The sequence below is a fragment of the Trichoderma camerunense genome (genome assembly GCF_050948025.1).
Source record: "Trichoderma camerunense strain CBS 138272 chromosome Unknown V8C40scaffold_14, whole genome shotgun sequence".
Classification (NCBI taxonomy): domain Eukaryota; kingdom Fungi; phylum Ascomycota; class Sordariomycetes; order Hypocreales; family Hypocreaceae; genus Trichoderma; species Trichoderma camerunense.
Genome location: NW_028145356.1, coordinates 880429 through 905858, shown reverse-complemented (window position 1 = coordinate 905858; position 25430 = coordinate 880429). Strand labels below are relative to the sequence as shown.

Here is a 25430-nt window from a genome sequence, read left to right as displayed (position 1 = left end):
ATCTCTGTTATCCACTGTAAGCATCAAGCTCCCAGGACATCAAATCCGAATCCAGCGCAAAACTGGGGCTGGACTCGGCTTTCAACAAGCTCCTACGGGGCCATCCTGCGGCGGAACCGTTCCGGACAAGGAGCTCAAAGCGGGGGCCGTCAGAAGAGGGGGCGGGGTAAGGCCGCTATCAAACGGAAAACTCAGGATCAATAAAGTTCCGCCATGATTGCTCTCAATTCTGGTTGCAAACCGTCACACAATTTTGTCACCCACTCCTCCAAGATCCGACAGAAACCGTCGGATTCGGGGGCGGAATCGGAATCGACCCCAAACTTACACCTTTGGGGACGCAAGGACAATTCGGTTCGCGTCATCAGATGCAAATTGAGTTGGCCTTCTATGGCGGAGAGGCGGTGCTTGTGCTGCTCAGGTGGTTTTATCTTTCCTTTTAATTTTTTATCCGTGTGTCGCGTAATATATATGCAGCTTCACTTCTTCACACTATCGAGAGCTGCTCATTGTACCTACTGCTAGAGCTACTACTCCATTGGCGAATTGATTGATTTCAAACAGCTTCACTTCACATCGCTTTACATCGCTTCACAAACTATAGATAGGTAGTGAAAGCAAAACATCGCCAACATGCCCGTCACAGAGTTTGCCACGAAAGAGCTTTACAGATACCAAAATGGCTTCAACAACCACCTAGAGTGAGTGAACCTTTGCCACACTTGAGCATCCTCAGCTACTGCGACTTACACCAAGCTCACAAGAATCACCTTGACATCCCCAATGCTAACCTCAACACCACCACTACAGATCCGAAGCTATCCAAGGCGCCCTCCCTATCGGCCAAAACTCCCCCCAAAAGCCCCCCTACGGCCTCTACGCCGAGAAGCTCTCTGGAACCGCCTTCACAGCCCCTCGCCACGAGAACAAGCAGACCTGGCTGTACCGCATCCTGCCCTCATGCGCCCACCCGCCTTACCAACCCTCTCCCGAGTCTCGCGCCGCCCAGGAAGGCGCCGACACCTCCAAGCTGCGCTACATCCCCAACCAGCTGCGGTGGGATCCCTTCGACCACAATGAGGCGCGCGACCTCGACTTCGTGTCCGGCATGAGGCTGGTTGCCGGCGCCGGCGACCCAACGCTCAAGCAGGGCATCGGTATGCTGGTTTACGCCGCAGGCAAGAGCATGGATGAGAAATCAGCTTTCTACTCGGCAGACGGTGACCTCTTGATCGTGCCACAGGAGGGCGACCTCAACATCCGCACCGAATTCGGCTGGCTGCTGGTGCGCCCTATGGAGATCTGCGTCATCCCCCGCGGCGTCAAGTACCAGGTCCAGCTGTCATCAGGCCCAGCCAGGGGCTACGCTCTCGAGCTGTATCAAGGCCACTTCAACCTCCCCGAGCTGGGCCCCATCGGGTCCAACGGCCTCGCCAACGCCCGCGACTTCCAGGCACCTGTGGCCCATTTCAGCGAGGACTTTGGCGCCACGGCCTCCGAGGGCAGCAACTCGTTCGACATCACCGTCAAGCTCAACAACACGCTCTTCCATACGCACCAGGCCCACACGCCCTTTGACGTCGTCGGCTGGCAGGGCAACTATTACCCTTACAAGTACGACCTGGGCCGCTTCAACACCATCGGCACCATCTCGTACGACCACCCGGACCCGTCCATCTTCACCGTCCTGTCGGCCCCGTCCGGCGTGCCCGGCACCGCCGTCGCCGACTTCGTCATCTTCCCCCCGCGCTGGCTCGTCGGCGAGGACACCTTCCGCCCGCCCTGGTACCACCGCAACACCATGAGCGAGTTCATGGGCCTCATCTGCGGCGGCTACGACGCCAAGAGGGGCGGCGCCGGCGGCTTCGTTCCCGGAGGCGCCAGTCTGCACAACGTCATGAGCGGCCACGGCCCAGACGCCGACAGCCACGAGGGTGCCCGCAATGCCCAGCTCGCCCCCGTCAAGGTCGGCGGTGGCAGCTGTGCCTTCATGTTCGAGAGTTGTCTCATGGTGGGTGTCACCGAATGGGGACTGCGCACTTGCAAGAAGGTCCAGGAGGGCTACAGCGAGGAGAGCTGGGGAGGCGTCAAGACGCACTGGGCGAAGCCTGCCGGCAAGGAGGTGAGAAGCCACCTCGCCGAGTAAGGGTGAAAGGAAAAATAGGGAGAAGAATGTGGTGGAGTCGAGTGATTCGGCTCGTAACGTCTTCAGAGACTTGTGTAAACAATTTTGTCATGTATTTCTCTTTCTGTTTTCATTTGTCGATTTTGTATTGTAGGATTAGCGATCATCAGAATGAAATACCAAATCATTTTACAGATACACTTTCTCAACATTACAGATAAAAACTCATACATTTGATAAACGCCCGGTCTACATGAATCTACATGAGACCTCTGGTATACAATACCACCGAACCTCCCGAAGTAATTAGCACATATCGGTTCAAACCCATCCTCCAACGCCAAACACATTGCTGCCGCCAGCCCCCCAAATCGTACACATTAACACCCCATCTTCAGAACAGCCCTACTCATCCTTATCCTTCTCTTCATCCTCATCTTCTCCATCCTCCTCCAAAGCCCAGTCCTTCCACCCTTCGCCCCGCAGCCAGCTCACGCCCTTGCGCCACTGGCCCTCTCGGATGGCCTTTGCATCACGCTCGTACACCACACCCGTCACCATCAGCGCAAGAACAAACACCCACACGTCTCCGCCCTTCATGGCCTTCCACCAGCGTCGCTTCACGCCGACCTTCCACAGGCTGTCAACGCTGGCACGAGCAGAGTACAGGAACACACCGCGGCCATGGCGACGCTCTACCCACGCCCACATGCCCGCGAAGAAACCTCCAAGGAAGATACGCTGCGTCGCAAGAACATGACGAGGAAGATACTGCTGAAAGAAGCAAATAGATGCCCAGGCCGTCGAGATGGATCCCGTAGCAAAGGTGGAGAGGCGCAGAGCCTGCGAGATGATTTTCTGGATGGTGGCGAATGGGAAGTTGTACAAGTTGCGGAAACGGGGGATGATGGTCATGGCGGAAGTAAAAATGAGGAAGAAACGCGTCATAGTCGGGAAAGAGTTAAGCCAGAAGGTAAGGTAGGTTCGCAGACACGATGGGTCTGTGGGGTGAAGAGTTGCGCAAGAGAGAGACGTAATGAGCGGGTGAGCCTGTGAGCTCAGTGGTGAGACGCCAGCCAGCGTCGGTGGGAGAACCTCTTTGTTAGGGAACAAGATGGGAGAAATATTGGGCCTAGAAGGATGAAAGCTCAGGTTAGCCTAGCCACATATCTTCACGTAGAAAATTTCACTTACGGCCAGTTGAGTCGGGCCATTTCAGCGATATTTGCCAGGACATCAGTCGCACTCGGCCACTTGAGAGTCTTGGGATAGTTCTCTGGCGCCGGGGGCAGGTAAGTAGACGAGTTTTTGAAAATAAAATCTCCAAAAGACTAGCGCATTGTTAGTAAGGGGTCCCTTGCTGAAATACATGGAAGGGTTTTAAAAACACATACGGAAGGGAAGCAATCAGGGTCAAAGACTGCAGCATGAAGCAATTGGCCGAAAGCCAGGGGCTGCAGCATCCAGCTACCGAACCACCAGGGCCGCTCGCGGTTCTTCCCATTCTTGATGCCCCAAATCATGCCGTCCTTCTCACACACATTCCAGCCAAACTCCAAGGCTCGGAACAGGGCGTAGATGGCGATGCTGACACGCATCTGCTGGGACGGATAGACGCCAAGGGCAAGACCCGCGAGCGAGGCACCAATGGCCGGCGCAAACGGCGATGTGAGAGTTGCCGACGTCCGTGGGTTGCGCAGCCGGAAAGGCTCGGCCTGCGGATCCAGGAGATGGACACGGAGCCGGGTGAGGAAGCGGAAGAGCACCCGGTAGAGAAACAAGATGCTGGACAGTGAGAGGGAGAGCCTCAAGGCGGGGGATTTGTAGAATGGCTTCTTCTTCCCGCCTGCACTCGAGCTAATTTCGTTTCAAAGATCCGTCAGCTTCGCAACAATCACAATCCAGTCCATTCATCGAACTAGTAGACTTACTCCTTGCTCCCAAGTCTCTTCATGACCGCGTCCCACACTTTCATGCCAATCCACGTCGCAGTGAAGACGCGCAGCGAGTGCCGCACCGCCTTTGCATTGTAGTCATCGCCTCCCTTCCTTGGCTGCAGTGCCTTGTCCACGCTGCTTGGGCTTGGTGCCGCGCGGCGCAGCGCCCGCGACTTGGAGAGGATGTACTTGTGAAGTGCCGCGTATTCGCGCGGCGAGATGGTGTATCGCAAGGCATTCCGGAGGATTGGGTCTGGCCCGGAAGAGCCGGCTCCAGTGCTTTGCATGACGGCCTTGTCGCTCGGAGGCGGGGCCAGCGCTGATGGCGATGCCATTGTGACGATGTCGTCGATGTCGCAGCTGTTTTGATATCGTGTACGCAGCCACCGAGAAGTCGTGTGGTGTCGCTGGCCTTCGCGAGGACCAGCTGCAGTGGTGTTAAGTAGTCAACGTCGAGTCCCGGTCCTCCAAACACGAACAACCGACACGGGCCAGCCTGAGCCGCAAAATATGCCCGTTATCACCCAACCCCCAGGCGACGAGGGAGAGCAAAGGAGTCGAGTGGTGTGACGGTGACTCTGCGTGCTGCTATCCGGAACGCGATGCGGCAATGACACGTAGCTTGATGCTCCCCGAGACTTTCTCTCTTGCGACGTGTCCCCAGGAAAAGCTCGAGTCGAACAGCCCAGGATGAGGCTATCGCCACGCCAGGCACTCGGGTCGATCTGTGAAGCCCGCAGCGAAGTTGCAAGAGCCAAAGCTCCTCCCTGTCCGCCCTGCAGTGGCCAGTGCGGTAGCCAACGAAAGGTTGAGCCTCGGCAGCGCGGCACATGTGAGCGGGCAGCAATTATGGAGCTCCAAGACCGCTATAATACAGGGGGTTTAGAGTGGGGCTAGACTCGGGCAGGGCTTCCCCATTGTCACTGTTGCTGATGACTTCATCTGCACTCACTGACTCGGTATTTAATTACCCGATGTTAATTCCAATTGTATGCTGTTCCGGTCATTTACGCAGAAGACAATTATCATGAAAGTGATACCTGATAGTTACGAACTTTCCACACGCACCTACTGTAGGCATTACTTACTACCAAAAAGACCAAGACTTATACCTACCTTGGGTACCTGATACGAATATGCAATTTCCTGTTAGTACTACCGCTACATTCTTTAGCCTTGAAAATAGCCGGACAGCCAAGGTATTGACCTCACGTTCCATCATGGCACTCTTAGGGGCCTTAGTACCTGGTAATAGCAACTCCTCATAAACGTCCATGGAATTCATGTTGGCCAGACACCTCATGCCCCTATTTGTACACCATAGGATAAGCCAGCAACTACGTGTGTCATTAAATGCAATACGTGGCAGAGCATATCCTCACCGTAAAACTCACATCACCCAAGCTAGCACCTGCATGAGGTCTGTATCAGGGGCATCATGCATCGCAAGATCTCGGCAGTTCACCGACGTCTTCTCCCAGTCTGGGCTCCAAAACCAGGTTTGAGACGGCCACGGAACATAATACCTATTATAAGATACTACCTATTACTACCTACTTAGTTATAAAGCATCATCTCAATCACAGGTGAGAGGTCGCAAATCGAGAAATCCACCATCAGCCCAGACTATTATCAACTGCTACCTGTACCCGCAACCGCAATGACGAAGTGTGCCTAACCGCCATCTCCTCGTCTTTTTAATCCATCCTGCCGGCCATTTGCTCGCAAATAAAGTATGTAGCCAGCTTACCGACCTTTGCCTGAATCCGCAACCACCGCAATATGCATTCCACATTATCTAGCCGCTATCCTGGTAGCTGCCTTCAAAATCATCAAAACGTTATCATATGCTTCCAAGTCGGAGGCAATTCCTTTTTCAAAAACCAATATTCCGTTCCGCCAATTCCTTCCTATTTTCTACACCCCGTTTGATATTCTTCCTTCATACCAAAGGATACTCACGCGAGATGCTTCAAAGGAGACAGCTGGAGTCAGTCATCTCCTTCAGGGGGTAGTCTTGTAATCGACGTCCATCTCGAAGCTCTGTCAAAGTGAGATCGTCTGTTGGTAGTGTTCCGCGCATGCCTGTACGTCCGGTGTTTCCAGTGGGAATAGCACGACCACAAAAGATATGCTCGTGCGATTGCTGAGCGCCGATTTTATGTATGATTTGGCGTCATCATCCCATATCCTTCCTTCCACAATCCAACCCAAAAGCAGCCTCTCCGCAGAAACAAAAAACAATTCGCCGGCAATTTTCGTGTTGTATCAAAGACACTAATGCACGCCAATTTTCAAAAGAAGAAGAAAAGGAGCCCAAGGCTCTTTTGCGAGGCAACATGCCAAAGTGAATAACTTTTGGAGAGAGCTGTGATGCAAATGCTCGGTGTAAGGCACATCGTCTCATTGCGAGAGGAGTCGTTAATCATCAAACAGCGCAAAATGACCATCATGGATACTCGGCGACGTTGGACACGGAGCCATTCTGGGCTTCCATCAATGGAACCCATTTGCGTGCCAAGGTAGGGCCATCTGGGTTACCATACGGCAGCATCTCTTCTTGCCATCCCAGAGCTGTCCACCAGCCCAAATCTCTCGGCTCTGGGCTGCAGAGGCCAGCCCGGATCGCTTCTGCATCGGGAACTCGGCCGGACAATACGGCATCCAAGACCCTACGGCGGCGCGATTCGCGTTCCTCTACGGCAATCTTGATAATGCGATAGCGAGATTCCGTATTCGCCCAACCATTGACGTTACCTGATCCAGAAGATTCCAGTATCATTTTGAGCTGAGTGAACGGTATCTCGACGAGGATACGGGACAGAATCGAAAACGATGCCGGCTGTGCGGAGCGGGTGGCCTTGGGCGTGTTTGCATCGGCTAAGCTCTTAGCTTCCGAGAAGGATAAGTCGCCAAACTGGATGCCGTTGAGCTTTTGAGGACGGCGTCCCTTGCCCAGTTGCACAATGGATCCCCCAGCTGATGCCGGGGGTATCCCGTTGTCAAGAGCATCTTTGGCCAAAGGTGGTGGGTTGATTGGCAGTCTGCCATATGGCACAAATTCCATGGCCTCGGTGTCAAAATTGAAATGCGAGGGGAAATTGTGAATCAAAAAGGTGACAACGGCATTGAGGAGGACTTGTGATCCGTTGCCATACTGGTAGATTTCGTGAGAGCCCTTATCCCGATATCCATCCAACGCAAATTCCAACACTCGCTCCAATGTCTCCCAGGTCAAGAGGTGGGTAGCCACCTCGCAGCCGCGTCGGACAACCGGAGTCCAGTCAAGGAGGTGGCCAGCAGCAGCATACGAGATTGCAAAGTCAATTTGTTCATTCACCGATCCGGCGGCGGTCACGTCGCCAGATTCCATGCCAACGCGGCGAGGAGGGGCATGAAGCAATGGCAATCCGTATAGGCGCTGAACTGCCATGTAGAATGAATCCGAACGGATCCACTTGCTGCCCGTCTCTAGAAGAAGAGTTTGCGGGGATCTATCGTTGGGGGACGCCTGGAAAGTCTGCTTCTGCAAGAGGTTGAAAAGCTGGGCGCTGCGAGCAAAGATCAATCGATGGCCAGGGATCCGAACAGGTGCTGCCCTATCGTCGGTGTACCGAAGTTCCAGAGTACAATCAGACAGGTCAGGAGAAGCAAATTGTTGCTGCAGGTATCCAAGGAATCCATCAGCATTGTCACCCTGGGCCATAGGGGGAGGCAGGCCTGGGTTGGGCATCATCCGAGGGTAATCTGGCAGCCCATACATTCTCCCCTGGGGATTTTGACCTTGAGCCTCGTCGGAAGGCCCAACACCGTTATGCATAGCTCCAGGACGATATTGGTTATACATGGCCGTCTCTTCTTGGTGAGCCGAAGACTGGGAATCATGAAAGCTATGCGGCGTCGATGGTCCTAGTGTATTGCCATACGGATGATACGAGTCCATTGGTGCATAAGCCATCGGGCGGCCATAGCCGTCAAAGTTAGCAACAGCCATCATGTCTGCGCCGTATGGCACCATGGGTGGGAATCCATTCCCATTGTGAGGCATCATGGGGTGTGGTCGTCCATCCGGCATTGGCATACCAGGTGGTGGCGCAATACCTCCAGAGTGTGGGGGCGCCGGCGAGGAGCTTTGAGAATCGTGAAAGGCTCCAAAGTGAATGCTGCCGTTGCTTGCGTGGGCTTGATGCATGTGAGGTGGGCCATTTGGCAAAGGAGGCCTGGGCCCATGGGGCAGGTCCCCATTCGCCACAATGCCCATCGGGCGATGAGCTGGTTGGAAGGGCGGCGGCATCTGGTATCGAGTTGGAGATACAGGCGGAGGAGGTTGAGAGGAGACAAGCTTGACTGGGGGGTATTGAGCTATGGATGAGTATTGTCATTAGCTTTAAAGCTCGGTATATTGACAGTCACGATGGGAGCTTACCTAGCCTCTGCCTTGGCTCATCTTGGACAGCGCCCATCCCAGGTCCGTGGAACTTGGTCTGCATCTCAGAAGAAGCTTCGTGAGTGATCGGTGCAGAAGCTTCTGCATTTGCCGGCTGCACAGCGTAGTTTGTCGAGGTCGTATCGTTGCCAGTAGCTCGGTCGATAGGTGCAACGGGCTTGCTGCTAGCAATCACGACTTCTTTGGCTGTATCAGAAGCTATTTTGTTAACAGTAGGGTCAGCAAGGTCGTGTTTCTCCAGCACGGGCAAGTACAAGACAAGATGACAAGGTGCTGGCTCGCCCTCCTCGTCCAAGGAAGAATCAATGCATGTAGAACTTACCACCGGCGTTCTTAATAGCAGATTTCAATTCTGGGCTACCAGCCGAAAGGGATTCGCTAGCATGGGGCGTGTCTGCAATCAGAGTAGGCGAAGACTGGTTCACTTCGTGGGGCCGCACTTCCAGAGAGCTGTTTTGAGGACTGTCGTCTGGTTTGACGCTGTTGATCACGGGAGCTGCTGCTGCTGCGGCGGCGGCAGCCTGGCGTTTAACGTACGGCAGAGGAATCGCAGGAATGACGGGCTTGGCCATCTGCTTGCTAGAGACAACAGCAGGCCTGCGAGACTTGACGGATCCGTTGGGGGGCGCCATGGTGGTCGATCGAGGAAGCCAAATCTGATGGATCGAACTGGTGCGGCGAGTGGGCTGAGAGCCTTGCTCAAAATCCGCAGGTCGGCGAGGGGCAGGGGAGGCCTTGGATTTCCGATCGCCCGCGCGCCAGACCTGGACGACAAATCTGGAGATGTCGGCAAAGAGGCATCAGTCCAGTCCTGGTCAATGCCAGAAAACGTCGCCTTGGGCCAGAGGCTGAGGCAGCGCTGGCGGCAGTTGGGAGGTGGGATGCCAGGGAGAAGCAATGGAACATAGAAGTCAAGCAGCTGAAAGAGGAGTTCGTTCGTTTTGGCAGTGATGACACTAAATCGGGCCTGCGTCTAAGCAATTTTTTCTCCCCGCAGAGGCTGCACCTCATGCCTGTGCGCCTGCTCTAGCTACTATGGAACCTACCCGACTACTAATACTGAGACACTCACTACTAAGAAATTGCTCCCTGTCGATGGATGGCTTTTCGTTGGCGGCTTAATTTCGGGACCAATTTGCAGCACAGGCGACACAAGGATCTTGCCACTTTGTATGAGGTCAGGTCATATATCGATATGTACTGAGGCTGGCTGGATGCAAGGGATGAAGGAGCCGATCTTTCTTCCTGACGATGATCAAAATCATCTACCAATGCCTAACGATTGATGGCATCTGCCCTGCAATGAACTGGGTACTGCTAAACAATGCCATGTAACTTAGTACGGACTAAGGTAAGCAAGTCTTGTTCGCGTTGTTTAGTTTCCGGTACGGGGTCGATGATGTGCATCATTCCATCCATGATTGGCATCGATAATATCGAGCCTTGGCAGGAAACGGGACAGATGGTCAGACAACAAGGACATCAAACAACATAGACAAGCTTCATTAATCGGAATGATGAAATGCCAAACTCAATTATAAAATGTACCCATTTACAACCCAAAACGCCGCTCTTGAAATGTCTGCCTCCAGGCCGCTGCTGGCTGTTTCGTTGTATACCCTGTATCCTCTGCATATAACCACGCTTAAATGTAATCAAGCCAGAGTTTCATTACCGCTGACCAGCCTTGCAATCAGTACGTAGATGAATATCGCCGCACCCGCAACAAGCAGTTTGTTCCGGTAAAGCCAGCCTCGGCCAGCATCCCGCTGTTGTACAACAGCATCGACCACGGCCTGGGCCTGGTTACCACTCGACGCAGCAATGCCTAGCTGAGGTCCGCAGGATGAGCCATTATCGCCATCTGCTCGGTTACCGGTGGCCGCATCCACCTTGTGTTTCCTCATCCACTCCCAATTCTCAAGATCCACCTCTGGCCACTCTGAACGAAATTTGGCGCCCCCATCGCCGGCCTTGACGTTGCCCTTAGTAGCAATATTTCCTCTAGCTTGCGATCCACCGCCAGTCGAGTTCCACCACCGCGATCGTGAAGCGAGAAACTTACGCTCGGCGCTGGAGGCAGAAACTGAACCGGTGGTCATCTCATCGCTAGTCATGAACGACAAAAGGCCGATTAGGATGGTCGACACCTCCCATGCTGGATTAAAGGATTTCGGATGAAAGTCAGATATAGAAAGACAAAGTCTGGTCGATGGCTGGAATCGTCCTGACGGGGTGTGCATGCGGATCGCAGGCGGTGCGAACGGATAGTTCGGAGGGAAGATGAGGGTTCCCCAGTACTGGCCTCCGTGATACGGCGTATCTTCAGGGCCAGTGATTATGTAGTGCCATCTACGCTTTGATGTCAGAATCAGGTGGTGGAAACAGCCAGAGTTGGGGGGCGACATACTCGAGGATGTTGGACTCGGAAGGATGGGCGGTGATGTATGGAGGAGGATTCTCGGAAATGGACTTGAACTCTCGCGTTAACTAGCCATGGCTGTTAGCATCCGCAGTTCGACGAAGAATGGCCCCCAATGCAGACAGAATACATACCCGCTTGTGCGCCGCTTTGCTAGCCATGATCTCAACGCTGGGGGGAGAGATAAAGACCGAATGGCTGAACCAAGGAGAGTGACTGATCGATCGCGTGCGCAAGTCGTTGTCGAAGCAATGCGTCGGCAATTATTAATGAAAGTCTGAAAATAGAAGTGGCTTAAGAAAATCGGTAATGAATACAGCGACGCCGGAGAAGGAGGCCTGAAAGTGGTGGGGGATTAGATTAAATGTTGAGGGACAAGGACACGGGCTATTAAGGAAGACGATGATGAAACATAGATTAGGCCGGACGACTGCAGCCCAGTTGGCAACTCGGGGGGTTTCGTTTCTTAGTAGAGCCAAAGACCGAGACCGAGAGTGCGTCAGGCTCAGCCACGTGGCTGGTGCTTTCAAGGGTAAGTTGCGCCACAAGTTCGAGGTTTATTTCGGACAAGGATAGCCGGCTAGCTACCAGGAGGGCCAAATCTTCCGACTACAATTGCATGTGTGCTGACCTCGAGCGAGTCAGCAGATCCGAGGCGCTGAACAATGGCGCCGACCTCAGAATCCTCTGGGCGGCCGGTAAGCATTGGCTGCAACACGCTGCTGTTTCTTGCATTTGTAGATGGCAGCTGCTGACCTTTGAAGCCCGCGAATCACTTCAATAAGCTACACGAAGATGCCCAGGATGTGCTCCGCGATGCCAGAACGAGGCCCGAGTTTCAGAGTGCCGAGGATGAAGCCAAGGAGCAGAGGATAGCTCAATTGGTACCGCCGAACCTTACTTTACGAGGGATTTCAATTCTCGGCTGACCATGCTTCAAGATGGTGGATCAAATGTCAATGCCCATGACGGTCAACGAGGTTACTGTCACGGGGGCCAAGAACATTCGACGGGGCTTTCTCGATCCCATACTGAACCCTCTACTGAGCGACAGCAGTGACCCCCCCTATACCGTCGGCGATGTCATGTCAAGACTACAGGTGGCGACAGGAAAGCTTAGCGGACTGCGTAAGAAGGATAGCTCGGACTTTGCCTGGAGCGATTGCTAACGAGGAGGTCCAGAAATCTTGAGAGAACCTCCGCAGGTCTACCTGTCACAATCGAGCCAGGTGGATGCATCGACAAGTCCTACTGATGTAGACATTTCAATTGGACTTCGTGAACTACCCCGCTTCAAGCTTCAGACTGGCACTGATGTTGGAAATGGCGAGGGGTCGGCATATGGCTCTCTGCTGTGGCGCAACATGTTTGGCGGCGCCGAGATGCTCACCCTGAATGCAAAGGCAGGAACTCGCACTCGTTCCGCATACAGCGCAAACATAAGTGCACCCGTGTTGAGCAACCCGGACATGCGCATTTCTTTGGAAGCTTTGTCTTCTGCCGTTGAGAAGCCGTGGGCATCCCATGAAGAAGTCTTGAAAGGAGGAACGCTCCGCTTTTCATGGCTAAACAGGCAACGCGATACGCATTCCGTCGAATACTCGGGAGCATGGCGACAGATTACGGGCCTTGCGAGTGATGCTAGCCCCACCGTTAGGCAAGACGCTGGCGATACCCTCAAGAGTTCCATCAAGCACATATTCTACAGAGAGAGGCGAGACAACCCTCAGCTGCCGCAGCAGGGATACATGGTTCGGACTGGGCTGGAGCTGGCCGGCGTCGGTCCACTGGGCGGCGACGTTGCCTTCTCCAAAAGCGATTTGGAAGTTAACGGCGCCGTCCCAATTTCTCTGCCTGGAGTCAAAGGACGGACGGGAATCTCCATTGGTGCAGGATTCAGGACAGGAATACTCTATCCCCTGCCGCTGGGATACAACTTTGGCGGTAAGGCGCTGCCAAGTCGCCTGAACGACCGCTTCCTCCTTGGAGGACCAACAGACATTCGCAGCTTTAAGCTTGGTGGACTGGGACCGCACGATGGCCGGGATGCTGCAGGCGGAGATGTGTTTGCTGCTGGCAGCGTCAACATGCTCTTCCCCTTACCCTACAAAGGGCCCGACTCTGGCCTCCGGCTGCAGTTGTTTGCCAACGGAGGCCGCCTGATTGCCCTGAGGAACAAACTCAAGTCTCGAGACACATCCGAGGGCCTAGACGGCGAAATGGTCCGGAGTGGCCTCCTGAGCGCTGTTGGAGATTTATTCAACGGCCCTCCAAGTTTAGCCGCTGGTGTCGGTCTGGTATACGCACATCCGGTGGCGAGGTTTGAACTCAACTTTGGCTTGCCTGTGATTGTTAGAAAGGGGGAGCTGGTCACAAAAGGAGTGCAATTAGGGGTAGGCATCAATTTTCTGTGATGCAGCATCTGACGACAAAATCAATAGAGCTGGACGCATGTAGTAGGGGGTTAACAACCGCTGACGGAAGTCGTACATACCATATATCCACTTATCCGCTTTCAGTACCCATTTAGTCACATATTAAACAGGTATCGTGATGTCTCCATTATCAAGCTTGCTACGAAGATGTGATGAATCGAATATCAATTACTATGTGATACTCGTATGAGCACTGGTAACAGCGGCATTTAGCCATATATTAGCCTATTAATTATAGCCTCATCCGATTTTATAACATTATTATCCGTCTGACGATAATACAAGCGTCTTTAAAATCAACTTTATTCCCTGCATCAAGAAGCAGCCTAATTATAGCATTATGCCTGCCCTTTAAACCCCATAACAACGGCGTTACGACAAGGTTATCTTTTGAATTGATTTAAGCCTCTGCATCAAGCAGCAGCTTAACTGCAAACTTATCACAGCCCATGACAGCGGTGTCCGGTTATCTTAATCTGCTAAGTCGACTTAAGCCCCTGTATTGAGCAGCAGCCTAGCTACATACCCATGCCCTTTCTGTACAGCTAATGACAGCGTTGTTTGGTGATTTTTATTTGCTATGTCGGGTTGAACCTCCCTACAACCAGCAGCAGCCTTGTGTCTTCTTTCCGTAGCCTATGACAGCAGCGTCCGGCCAGCCTTATCCTTTGAACTGAGATTTTATTTTAGTTTGAGCCTCAATTTTGTGGTATTATCGTCAACTTCCCCATATGCTGTTATCTCGTCGCAATATGTACAACACTAGTATCTCCTGGTGGAAATGTTTATAATATATGCTAACATTCCTGAGAATCCGGGCCCAAAGTTCGACAAGGATGTTGCTCGATGGCCATAAAAGTAGTTTTAAAATATCTCCCTGAGCAACTTTCATGCTGTCGCTTTGTTGTGAGTGTGTTACCCATTAAGTCGTGACATATTGAAGGGATTGAACTTCACTTGTTCGTTTGTAATACATCTTGCCACAAATTCCTTTGCATCTTCGCGAGTCATTAGGTTGAAAAAGTAAGCATAGGCATGTCTATCATTTGGTCTGACCATATGCTTCATTTATTTAGGAGTCAAGATAGCAGTGGCGATTTAGAAAGGTGATATATCTGCTGTTTTCTAGGTTCTACCAGTGTGTTGCACCTTTTTGCCTAGCTCACTGTCACTCACAAAATGACTTCCACCTGTACACCGGTATCCGCCTGGCATTTGTATCCAATTGAATCCCATGGGACATACTTCCATTTTCTGAAGGGCTTTCTGTACTTCTCTTTCTTTCTCGAATTCTTCTCTTTTAGCATTGAGTTTGGCTTGAATCTGATCCCGGTCTTGTACCTCCGATTTCTGTAGCTTTTGTATTATATCCATCAGTTCAGCCTTATTTTGCAAATAGCGATGTTTGTGCTGCTCCTTCGCCTGATTCAGTTGGTCCCAAATTTCATCTGGCACTTTGTCTTCACGAAATCTGCCCTGGCTGTCTTTTGAAACGATGCTTTCCACATCATCTTCAACAGGCGTGTCTGCTCGACTGTTGAGCTTTGTAGATGACTGTTCTTTTGCAATGGAAGATTTCATAAACTCTTGAGAGACTGCGGCTTCCTTTCCCTTCTGAGCTTTATCAGTAACCGCAAGAGGGGCGTATTTTGTTGGCAACTGTTCGCTGAATTGCAGGTCCTCCTCAGGTTGAGCTTGAAAAAGGGCAGAAAGTTTGGAGTATTCATTTCCCATAATGTTGCTTATACCATTATGGCTCTTCGACGAATGCTGTCTTTCAGGCTCATCTGTATCACTTTCTGATGCCAATCTAAGATATTGCTGATCTATAAACTTTTTCATGCAACTCAGAATGAGGTTGATCGGTACAGCAGAAGCTTGAGCAGTGTCTGAATCATCTATGTCCAGCAATTCTCCGAATATTTGCAAGGCCATGTTTTTTATGTCGCGAGCATTGCTCCAGCTGGGACTGTATTGAATATCTTCGAAAAAATCTTTAACTTTGGCGTAATCTCCTGAAGTTGTATCAGAAAGAAAGTCATTTTCAGCAGTCAAAGATTTGTAGTGCAACTCTCGTTCTAATAGGGTGACACAATCGGCAGGAGGAATGTTTTCGAATACTAAATCTCCTGGGAAAAGACTTAACAATTCTGGCCGTACTTTTAATAATTGAGCCATATCCGTCTCGCGACCAGCAAGGATGACCACCACCTGGCCAAGATTGGACGTTCGCGTTAGAAAGTAAATGAGTTCATCCAGAGCTTCAGCAGCATACTGGCTTTGCAGTAGCCGGTGAGCTTCATCAATGAAGAGCACGCGGCCAAGGCCTTCGTATAGCTTATTTCGAGTCTTTGGTGCTGTTTGGCCTACGTATTGAGCCAAAAGATCCGTTGGAGAGCATTCAATGACTTGAGAAGTCGATAATATGCCTATGTCATGGAATAATTCTCCCATAAATTGAGCGGTTATAGACTTCCCAGTGCCTAAAGTTCACATACCATGTTAGTAAATCACTCTGTAACATCTTCAAAAACAAAACAAAAAATCTAGGAGAGAACAAGTATGTACCTGGAGGACCTCTGAAAACAAATCTAGTTGGAACACTCTCTGTTAAGTTTTGATTTCGACTTTTCGCCCTGCTGTATCGCTTTTGATAGCGAACAAGCTGGTCAATGATGGTTTTATGAACCTTGCCACCAAATTTCTCGTAATAGTCGATGCTCTCCAAGTCCAGATTATATCCTGTATCGATATCGCTTGGTTCAATTATACCGTCGTACGTTTGTAGATTTGGGTCAAGCCGTGATTGGCGTTCTTCGTAGTTAAGTTTCGCAGTCGCTAGCACGGTATCAACCTCCGCGGCATTCGAGAATCCTGGTCGTAAAAGTGCTCGTTCCAGCACTTTTCGAGCTTGTTTAACAGTATCTTCGCTAGCTGATAATTCCTCATGCTGTACTTTCAGTTTCAAAATACTTTCTAGCTCGTCGAGGCTGAAGTCACCGAAACAGAAGGGTCGATCTGCAGAAAAGCGGCGTGAGAGGCCAGGGTTCATATTTTGAAACATATGACGAAGTCGATTTTCGTATCCAGCGAGAATGATGCAGCGGTCTTCACCTGGTAGGCCTTGTACCATAGATACAATAGTATCTATGACGCCAGTCTTGTATGGATCTTGGCCTTTATGGGGATCTCCCGCGTCAAGCATGTATGCTTCATCGATAACCAGCACTTTCCCAACTGTGGCGTCTAAGATCTTCTTTGTATTTGCTTCCGAACCTCCCAGTACATGGCCAATGAAATCAGCCGGGGTCTTGACAATTACTGAAAGGGTTCGTCAGTATATAGTAAAGACAGGCTGTTCAAGGCGGCTTATACATACCGTCTCCACGACTAAGATAACCAAGGTCTGCTAGAATTTGGCCATATAGTTTTGCCACTGTTGTCTTACCAGTGCCAGGATTGCCAACGAAAAGGCAGTTTAAAGAAAAGGCCAGTGGCTTTTGCTCGTTCAACTCTCTCTTATAATTCGCGCTTATAAGACCAATCATTCTTTCCACATTATCCTTCACTTGCTTAATTCCAATTAGCTTGCGCAACTCATTCCATGCTGAGCATTGTTGTGCTGCCTTTGAGGGATCTGGGCCAATGATATCCGCTTTTGTGAACTCGAAGTGGTTAGCACGACGATTACTGATGAGTTTCTCGTGTGCTAATCTCCGAGCCTGCCGTTGTTCTATCTGACCTAGAAGGTTTTCGACGGTACGCGCATTACCGAAGCTGCGGCTTCCTCGAGACTGGGAGATACGGCGAATAGCGATGCGCATATACAACCCGTCTAGGCCTTTCTCTACTTTCATTTGTCTTCTGTATTTTTCATTGATTTTCGAACTTAGAATGCTCCAAAGCTCATTCTCGCTGAAATCGGCAAAGTCGATAGTGAAAGGAACCCGACTGGAAAGACCCACGTTATGCTCGAAGAAGGGTTCCATCTCGGATTTATAACCAGCAAATATAACAATAAGCTTTCCCATATTATTCTCCATAAATGTGAGAATGATGTCGAGAGCTTTTTGACCATAATCAGCGAGAGGTCCGCCAAAAAGCTGATAGGCTTCATCAACGAAAAGAACCCCGCCGTTATAGTCTTCTAGCATCTTTTTGAGCATTTTCTTGGTTCCTTTCGCTCCCTTGGCTGCTAATTTCGCACCAGATGTCTCCTTGAGATATCCTGAGTGTAGTATGCCCACTTCGTGAATGAACTTAGCATAGAGACGAGCGACAGTTGTTTTTCCTTTTCACAAAAATTTATGTTATCTAAGGTATTTCTGAAGAAGAGCAGCTGGATTCATGGAAATACAACTTACCGGTACCCGGGTTCCCTTGAAAAACTGCACTGTATCTCTGGCCATTCAAGCTTCTACGTTGTTCCACACAAATATCAATCTTAGACTTGATATCTAAGAAATGTTGTTTAACTCCTTCCAAGCCTTGAAGTCGCATGAGTTCGTCTATCGAATCACTAGCTTCCCCGTGGATGTTTTTTCTTTGCTCCCATTCCAGAAAGGCGTTAGACTGAGCGGATTGGAAGCGGCGTTCCGATCGATTGGTGCACGCATGTGATGAATCATTGTGGTCTCCTGTAGTAGGCATTGAGGATTTTGGCGAATACGGCAATCGATCGCGAAATTTTGTGTCTTTATTGTCTTTCCCAAAGACAGTCGGCGACATATGATAGATTAGACAGTGATGACTTTAGCTAGGATAACGGCTTTCACAAACAGGATATCAAAATTTGGATGTAAAAAGAATAGACGCTTCTGTTAATTCGCGCTTGGGAAATCAAATAGTTGACAATTCCCGTTTTCTCAAGAAAAATTCGTCAAGTAAGACAGAGAACAGGTCCTGTAGTTTTCCGTCCTGCAGGAAGGGAGGCGATGCCCGCATTAATAATGACTAACAATTTAAGTAAAGAGTAGCGATTTGAAAATCCTGAAGTTAATTAAATCACGAAAATGATGTTAAGAGTAGTCTGTATATTTATATAAATATTATACAACTTGGAGCTGTTTAATTGGATTGAATTATACAATCAAGTTGGGCTCATATTTTCGGTTGCCTTAGTTAGGCATTGGCCGCTAGGCATCAATGTTTATCAATCCATATTATTTGGTCTCTTTGCCTTATTTACAGTGGAGATGCTCGGGCATATATGCGCAGCATATATGCTGTGCACTCGGCCTGCGGCTTATACGTGGTGAAACCTAACTTGATGTCATAACGTTGGGCTACAACTCCGCTGCCGTCACCCACATATGTCATACTGTTGAAAACAAAAAGGTTAAAGCCTAGAGGACTATTGAGGCTTGTATTTCAACACATACGCCCAGAATAATCATGTCAGGTCGCTTACAATAAGATCTACTAGCGTAGATAAACTATACTTCGAATGTTATACACACGCACGCCCGTACACAAACGTAAAAATATATATAAGTGCCTATATATATATTTACACCATAAATTATAATGTTCTGGTTCAGAAAAGGATAGATATATATGTATACGTTTGAAGCGTTTGTGGGCTTATCTTTATTTTACTACCCAGGTAGGCTTATTGAGCGGAGTGGACGCACCCATGAACCAAACAATACAAATAAAAATACAAGCTTAGAGATCTGGCCATTTGAACTACTAGCCAGGTAGGATGCCCATAAATTTGTTAGAGAGAAGTAGGACGAGTAGATGGTCAGCAAATAAGCTAAAATATATTGCGCACATAGTTGGCGGTGATTTCTTTTATTGTTTCAGCTACTTCAACAGGTTTTGCCTTTATTGAAGGTGGCTTGCTAGTATCCTGGAGTCGGGTCGGAGCATAATATACGTGCATGCTTAGTAGGTATGCTAATGGTTAAAATTCTGATAGATCCACCAATTTCGGATCAAGTAAATTGTCAACCAGGCTCTTGTCAACAAAATCCAGACGGGTTAACACCATGACTTGAGGCCATTGCTGCTCTATTATCGCCTCCATCAGTGGTGTTCTTAAGTAAATGTCTTTCGCATTGATATCCGCATCATGTTGGAAAAGAAGTAGCATCACTTTGAGATAGCCATGCCTGGCTGCCAGGTGACACAAGGTTGTCTGCGTATTTGGGTCCACAAGACTGTTTGCTGACGCGCCTGAGTGCAATAGTACTTCAAGAGATTTTCTGCGGCCGCGAGAGACTGCTAGAGAAACAGGACTCCATTGGTTGTAGATGAGGTTAATATCAGCTCCGTTTTCAATTAGTAGCCTGATTTCTGATGGATTATCGGACTCTACTAAACACAAGTGCAGCCTTGGACAGTCGTCGCCAGGGGAAAACCCGTCGTCCAAAGTTTTTCGTTTGACAAAACTTAGACTGATGTTGAAGTCATCATCATCAGCATCCTCCCTGTGCGGGTATACTAGTTTCTGTAGTTCCGTAAAACCATGTCGGAAATAATCTTGGGAGTCTTCATTTTCACGGCTAGCTTCGTTTAATTCGCTATTGGATGCTTGCGATAATGGTCCATGATTGATGTCGCTGTCCTGGCTGTGGCCATATATTGTATTTGGCAAATGCTGGTCTTGTCGTGAATTGCTATGAGAACCCATTTCTTTAATGAATTCTTTTTCTTTTGCGTTGTTATGATCTGGTATTTCCTTGGTTAAGTTTGGTAGAGACTCTGCTGGGCTCATATCGCATTGGTTGCTTTCTAAAAGAATCTGGGCCTGCTGTAATAGATTGTCGAGTATGTGTTTTTCTTCATCAAGCTCATTTTTTCTTGCAATATTGAGATCTGTTATTCCACTGTCGGGGTTGTCTAGAGACAGTATCGGATCCATCTGGCATTTATTTTTTTGATTCCTTGTATCATCTAAAAGATTTTGAGCTTGTTGTAATAAACTATCAAGCTCACTTTTTTCATCATCGTCGTCATGTCCATTGTTCTTGTCGTGAAATGGAATATCCTCGCCGGATATTTGCTGAAAGTATTTTGGATTCATCTCATTCTCATCATCATTGATATTCTTCCCAAGAAGGCTTTCAGCTTGTCGCAACAGGTCATCGATCCCATAACTCTGTTCAAAGTTTAAGGGTAACTTTTCGCATGATTCAATATTGTCTTCGGCTGTGGGATGCCTTAAATGAGATTTTGAGTGGAATGTATCATGCATAAGACTCCTTTTGGCACGGTCTTGGCTCGGAGAGAGACCGCTTGCGTGTTCACTCTGATCAACTGCTTCATTTACATGACGTGAAAGGTTAGGCGAGGGGCTTAGCTTTTCCTTATCAGTGCTTGATAATATGTTGGAAATAGATTCAGAGCTCTCGCCATCTGCTTGATAGCTCCATGTTTTCTCAATCTTTGCCCATATGCTTGCTATCTTATCACGATGTTTTTGCGACCGCTTTCTAGATTCTGGCTTTTGCTCTTCCGATAATAGTTCCGAAAAAAGCTCGAACACAGCGCCTGCAAAAACGCGCATTTGGGCCTGATATAGCCTCTTTTTAAGAACAGTGCGAAAATTGGGCTCAAAAAATAATTGATTAATTTCATTTTCCGACAATGCACTCAGGAAATTGCTTTTGCAGCCATGCCTGTAAAGCATTGACGAGATGATTCGAAGATCGTTGAGCCATTTCAGCGTTTCGGTGCGCCCGCCTCGGCTGATTGTTTCGGGAGTTGTACCACAGAGGTACAAGCAAAGACTTAAGTCCAGTGCAGTGTTTCGATGTTTCGGATCATAGTCCTGACAACTTTTTCCTTGGTTCTGTTCGAAAACTACGTCTGTAATTTTCACCTTTTTGCTGATGAGCAGATCGACAATCTCACGATGGCCCTTGATCACTGCGAAGTGGAGAATTGTGAATGTATCCAAAAGCGTAGTATTTGCCGCATCACATAAAACAGGCTCATCGAGGAGAAGGCTGAGTAGCTTACGATCCAACAGTTGTTGTTCGTTACCACAAGGCCTGTGTTCTGCTCCCATTACAAAGAACCAAAATGGTAATCCTTTAGGACTTAGGGTTTGTATGCCTTTCTTGGCTAAAAGCCACTCGATAGCATGGATGAGCTGTGGATGTCGGAATACCGTCCATTTGGCGAGAATATCTAGAAAGGTAGAACCATACCGTGTTCTAGAATCGAACAATAGCTGTTGAAGTAGCCATGGGGAACAGAAACTTTCAATCATGTTGGCAGCTTCGATATCTCCCCTAAGTAATACAAGTTCCAAATATGTCGCATTGGATAACCCAAGTACTTCTTTTGACACAAGGTTCGCACCATTTTCAAGGAGTAAACGGAGGTACTTCCCCCTAGATGGTAGAGCACACGCACTAGCCATGTCAAATATACTGATTGACTCTGGGAACCGCTTTATAATATATTCGAAACATCGGTATGAATTGTGAAGAATGCATTGTAGCAACGGAGGTTTTTCTTTAAGTGGAAAATTAGGATCGGTATGAACAAAAGATTCTGTTAGCAAAGAAATAACATCATCATCTGTCTTTTCGAAAGCTTTAATAACTGATATAATCGCGTCTAAATCGTCCAATTGAAGCATATAACTAGGTGTGATCCTAGAAAGCTGAGAGAATGGGGCGTATCTCACAAACTCTGTTAGTAGCATATCCACGGTTTCTTTATAGGCCTTGGAATAATGTTCGGCATGGAAGAAGAGTCTCTCACGCTTCACTTCAAAAGAAATACAGTCGAAGCCTGAACCAAACATCAACATTTCATCGAAAAACTTGGATGTGGGATTCCAATGGTTTCCATGTGAGTCGAGTAGAGCCAGGTTCTTTCCATTAAGATTGAGCATAGCTCGGCATATCTCGTTGCATCGGTAGATGACGCTGAAAAGAAATGTCTCGTAGAATTTAAGGCTTTCGCGAAACTCAATGTGGAGATTTAAAATCTCTAAAGCAAGTTTCACCCTACCGCGCAGAATCGCTGCTGATAGAGGGGTTACCTGACCGAAGGGTGTATGCACTCGGTATAGGCCTTCGCGAATAACTGAAGTCTTGACATAATCTAAAGCATGTAGGCTTGCACCAATATCATAAGCTAGCCGAACAAGTTGCACAGCCTCATCGTCTGTCAACGTTGAGAGTCTATGGAGTAGACTTGGTATAGCATTTCGAACTTCCGGCGTATCCCTCTCATTTATGAGGATGCTTCTTATGTCCGCAACTGCACCGATAGAGAACGCCTGCTCTAGCGTAAGACGCGATTGAGCGTCTGTTGCTTGCGTAAGATGCCTGAATATACTAGAAACGCAATCCAGAAGATACACAGATTTCTTCTCTGCTGTCATACGAATACTGAAATTTGTGTTTCGAAGTATTTTGCGGATAATTTTAATGTATGAAGGCCAGCGAATGGAGAGTATCTGAGCTGCCCATGATGACTGAGATAATGCAAGCAATGAGAGAAATAATCTTGCAGGAAATTCCCCTTCTTTATGCTCGCCGATTATCATGTAAGTCGCAAGGCTTATTGAGTGTCCATAGAGAGCCGCGTGACGTATGTTGGATATAATAGCACGCTCACTCTCCAAAAGTGAAATTGAATTCTTGTTTTTCTTAGTTGAAGGATCTATGCCTCGAACTTTGTAAAGTTCTACAGCGGCCAAACCCTCATACATTCCCCCATTCGCGATTGTGTTGATAAATTCAATTTTTTCACCTTTGATGAACTCTTTTAGGCCAGGGATTGTGCATTGAAGCTGCTTCAACAGTCCCCTGAGGAATGTTTCGCTTGATATATTGTCTGGCAACTGCATTGGCATATCAGTAATTCCAGTTCTGGGGCCTTGAAGATTATCGAAGGCTGACGTCATAACTCTTGTACCACTGATCAGATTCGCTATGCTCTCCCATATTCCATCAAGTGATGCTCCGATATAAGTTTTGTATATGTCTTTTTTCTATTTCAAATGAGTTAGCTTTGAATATTCTGTAAATAAATACCCTTAGCAGTATGCGCTGCATTATTGCTCACCTGTTCTATCTCAGTATCATCTCGCGACCCTCCTGACTTCTCGATCCTAGTTTGTTGGTGTTAGTGGTTGTGATAAACGTGACAAAAGAGAGATGAAGAACAGGCTTTATATTAGAAGTTAAGAAAGCGAGGTCTTGGACACTTACATGATATGGCGGCCTGTGTCTGACAAAAATGGTTCGAGGCTGTTAAGTAGATCCTCTGCATTTGGTCGAACTTCAAATGATGCCTGCAAGAGCGGTTTCGCAAACTTAGATATCTCTTGCTTAAGCGATGGCTCCATCGTTGATAGCTCCTCTAGAAGGATGAGATGAATATTATGGTGTGTTTTTAAGAACTGGTAGTAGTTCGGAGTATCCTCAGACATACGCCTGATCGCGTTAGATAAGAAACAGGAAGATTCCAGATTCGAGAAATCAACACAACGGCTGGTCCAAAGGCTCCCCACAACTAATCCAAATGAGTATATGTCGGCCTTCTTCCAATCAATATTGGTATCATTATTCATCACTTCGGGTGCTGCCCAGAGTCTTGTCACATGCGTCGGATTGGAATATTTCTGGTCTGAATCTTGACCGACGCCTCCAAAATCAGTAATCTTTGCAATAACACCGCGAGCCGCATCTTGGTGAGGCATAAGAAGAATGTTATCGGTCTTGAGATCGCCATGCTGAAATCCTGCGCTATGAATTGCATGAATACCAATGGCGATGTCGATGGTAACATGTTTCATTTGCAGCACTAATAACTTGGGATGTGATGCGCGTATGACTTGATCAAGCGACCCATGCGGGCTAAACTCCAGAGCGAGAGTGGGGAACGGGCTCGTTCTCCGGATGCCCAGAAATAATAAACGTACAAAATTAGGATGCTTTGCAAGATTTGGATCTGTATATATCTTAACCTCTCTTAAAATTGCAGCAAGAGTTTCTCGCTGGGATTTTATAGCATCCAATTCGGTCTCAGAAGGTCGTAATCGAAACACTTTAAGGGCGACTTTTGTTTTAGGTCGCAGAAATGGTTGACCTTCTCCTTCTTCTATGGTATATGTCACCACTCGTGATGTATGACCTTCTCCTAGCGAGAATATTTGCGGAGAATCTTCTTTAGCTGGGTCGAAGGGCAAATCCGATGACCAACCGCCAACCTCGGCGACTCTGTCATTCCCGATTTTGATCAAGGGAATTAAATGAAGTGCGCATAACATAGAGATCCTTTCCATTTCAGCCACATTGTCCCGGATTAGAAATTCATATTGCGGCGGTTTTTCCACATGCTCCAAAATGTCTTGCGAACATGGGTTTCCATATTGCGGTGGTTTTTCCACATGCTTCAAGACGTCTTGTGAACATAGGTTTGCATATTGCTCCTTCGACAGCGAATATAACCTGCCGGAGCGGCTCAAGGGTACCATGTTGAACTCGGGAACAAACAACCAAGTGCAGAAAGAAGGTTTCTGAAAGCTGAATACTTGAAATATTGATTAAATATCAAATTGGAAAGCCGAAAGATGATGCATATTTCTATTTTAGAGTAGAGGTACTAACTTGGCTATTTCTCGTATTTTAAAGCATGGTAACTCGAGCAAACATCCCAAGTGAATGCCCAACTCACACACACACGTGTTTCTTGTCAAGAGATTCAGATATTGAAGTAGTAACAAATTAATTTACGGCTAGCTTATGAGGTAATGAATATAAAATTAATAAATGTAGTTACACGGGATACACGGGGCGTGATATGATTCGGCATTGCTGGTGCCGCAAGTGTTCTTGGTCCAAACGTAGATAGCTCGCTTGGGCGCAGTGGCTTGGGTTCGGCACTGATTGTTTTCATTCCTGTACAGTGCCACGTTGTTCTGCATGCATATCACTACCCAAGGACAACGCATAATGCATTTAGGCATTCGGGATACGTGTGTAATGTTTCTCAAGTGCCCAAGGCTGTGCCGTGCATGGGTACTCTTTGAAGATCGATTATCTGACGAATAGCTTAGCAAACTTGACGATTTTTTTTTCGCCATGCTACA

General features: G+C 48.4%; 7 protein-coding genes across 7 annotated transcripts; 2 read left to right on the top strand and 5 right to left on the bottom strand.

Annotated features, from left to right (window-relative positions):
* The first annotated feature begins 168 nt into the window (after positions 1 to 168).
* On the top strand, positions 169 to 2338 carry V8C40DRAFT_62002 (Homogentisate 1,2-dioxygenase). Its single transcript, XM_083223204.1, has 2 exons — positions 169 to 701; positions 811 to 2338. The coding sequence occupies exons 1-2, from the start codon at positions 634 to 636 to the stop codon at positions 2144 to 2146; spliced, it is 1404 nt and encodes a 467-aa protein (XP_083070990.1). The 5' UTR covers positions 169 to 633; the 3' UTR covers positions 2147 to 2338.
* Positions 2262 to 4840, bottom strand: V8C40DRAFT_251372 (uncharacterized protein). Its single transcript, XM_083217174.1, has 4 exons — positions 4057 to 4840; positions 3520 to 3982; positions 3320 to 3456; positions 2262 to 3257 (listed from the first exon to the last, which is right to left on the bottom strand). Exons 1-4 carry the CDS (start codon positions 4395 to 4397, stop codon positions 2531 to 2533), a joined length of 1668 nt encoding a protein of 555 aa, XP_083070989.1. The 5' UTR covers positions 4398 to 4840; the 3' UTR covers positions 2262 to 2530.
* A 1622-nt stretch (positions 4841 to 6462) lies between these two features.
* On the bottom strand, positions 6463 to 9551 carry V8C40DRAFT_61300 (uncharacterized protein). Its single transcript, XM_083223200.1, has 3 exons — positions 8832 to 9551; positions 8489 to 8707; positions 6463 to 8424 (listed from the first exon to the last, which is right to left on the bottom strand). The coding sequence occupies exons 1-3, from the start codon at positions 9139 to 9141 to the stop codon at positions 6512 to 6514; spliced, it is 2442 nt and encodes an 813-aa protein (XP_083070988.1). The 5' UTR covers positions 9142 to 9551; the 3' UTR covers positions 6463 to 6511.
* Positions 9552 to 9819: 268 nt separating this feature from the next.
* V8C40DRAFT_251367 (ubiquitin-conjugating enzyme/RWD-like protein) lies at positions 9820 to 11442 on the bottom strand. Its single transcript, XM_083217173.1, has 3 exons — positions 11066 to 11442; positions 10920 to 10999; positions 9820 to 10861 (listed from the first exon to the last, which is right to left on the bottom strand). Exons 1-3 carry the CDS (start codon positions 11090 to 11092, stop codon positions 10165 to 10167), a joined length of 804 nt encoding a protein of 267 aa, XP_083070987.1. The 5' UTR covers positions 11093 to 11442; the 3' UTR covers positions 9820 to 10164.
* Positions 11443 to 11545: 103 nt separating this feature from the next.
* Positions 11546 to 13592, top strand: V8C40DRAFT_251364 (SAM complex subunit SAM50). Its single transcript, XM_083217172.1, has 4 exons — positions 11546 to 11629; positions 11696 to 11815; positions 11873 to 12059; positions 12114 to 13592. The coding sequence occupies exons 1-4, from the start codon at positions 11597 to 11599 to the stop codon at positions 13343 to 13345; spliced, it is 1572 nt and encodes a 523-aa protein (XP_083070986.1). The 5' UTR covers positions 11546 to 11596; the 3' UTR covers positions 13346 to 13592.
* An 899-nt stretch (positions 13593 to 14491) lies between these two features.
* On the bottom strand, positions 14492 to 18016 carry V8C40DRAFT_276277 (P-loop containing nucleoside triphosphate hydrolase protein; the record flags this gene model as incomplete). The annotated part of the gene is made up of 4 exons (XM_083220820.1): positions 14492 to 15849; positions 15935 to 16687; positions 16746 to 17657; positions 17731 to 18016. 4 exons carry the CDS (start codon positions 18014 to 18016, stop codon positions 14492 to 14494), a joined length of 3309 nt encoding a protein of 1102 aa, XP_083070985.1.
* A 1258-nt stretch (positions 18017 to 19274) lies between these two features.
* V8C40DRAFT_281074 (ankyrin repeat and protein kinase domain-containing protein) lies at positions 19275 to 24921 on the bottom strand (the record flags this gene model as incomplete). The annotated part of the gene is made up of 3 exons (XM_083221521.1): positions 23548 to 24921; positions 23402 to 23447; positions 19275 to 23327 (listed from the first exon to the last, which is right to left on the bottom strand). Exons 1-3 carry the CDS (start codon positions 24813 to 24815, stop codon positions 19275 to 19277), a joined length of 5367 nt encoding a protein of 1788 aa, XP_083070984.1. The 5' UTR covers positions 24816 to 24921.
* Positions 24922 to 25430: the final 509 nt, after the last annotated feature.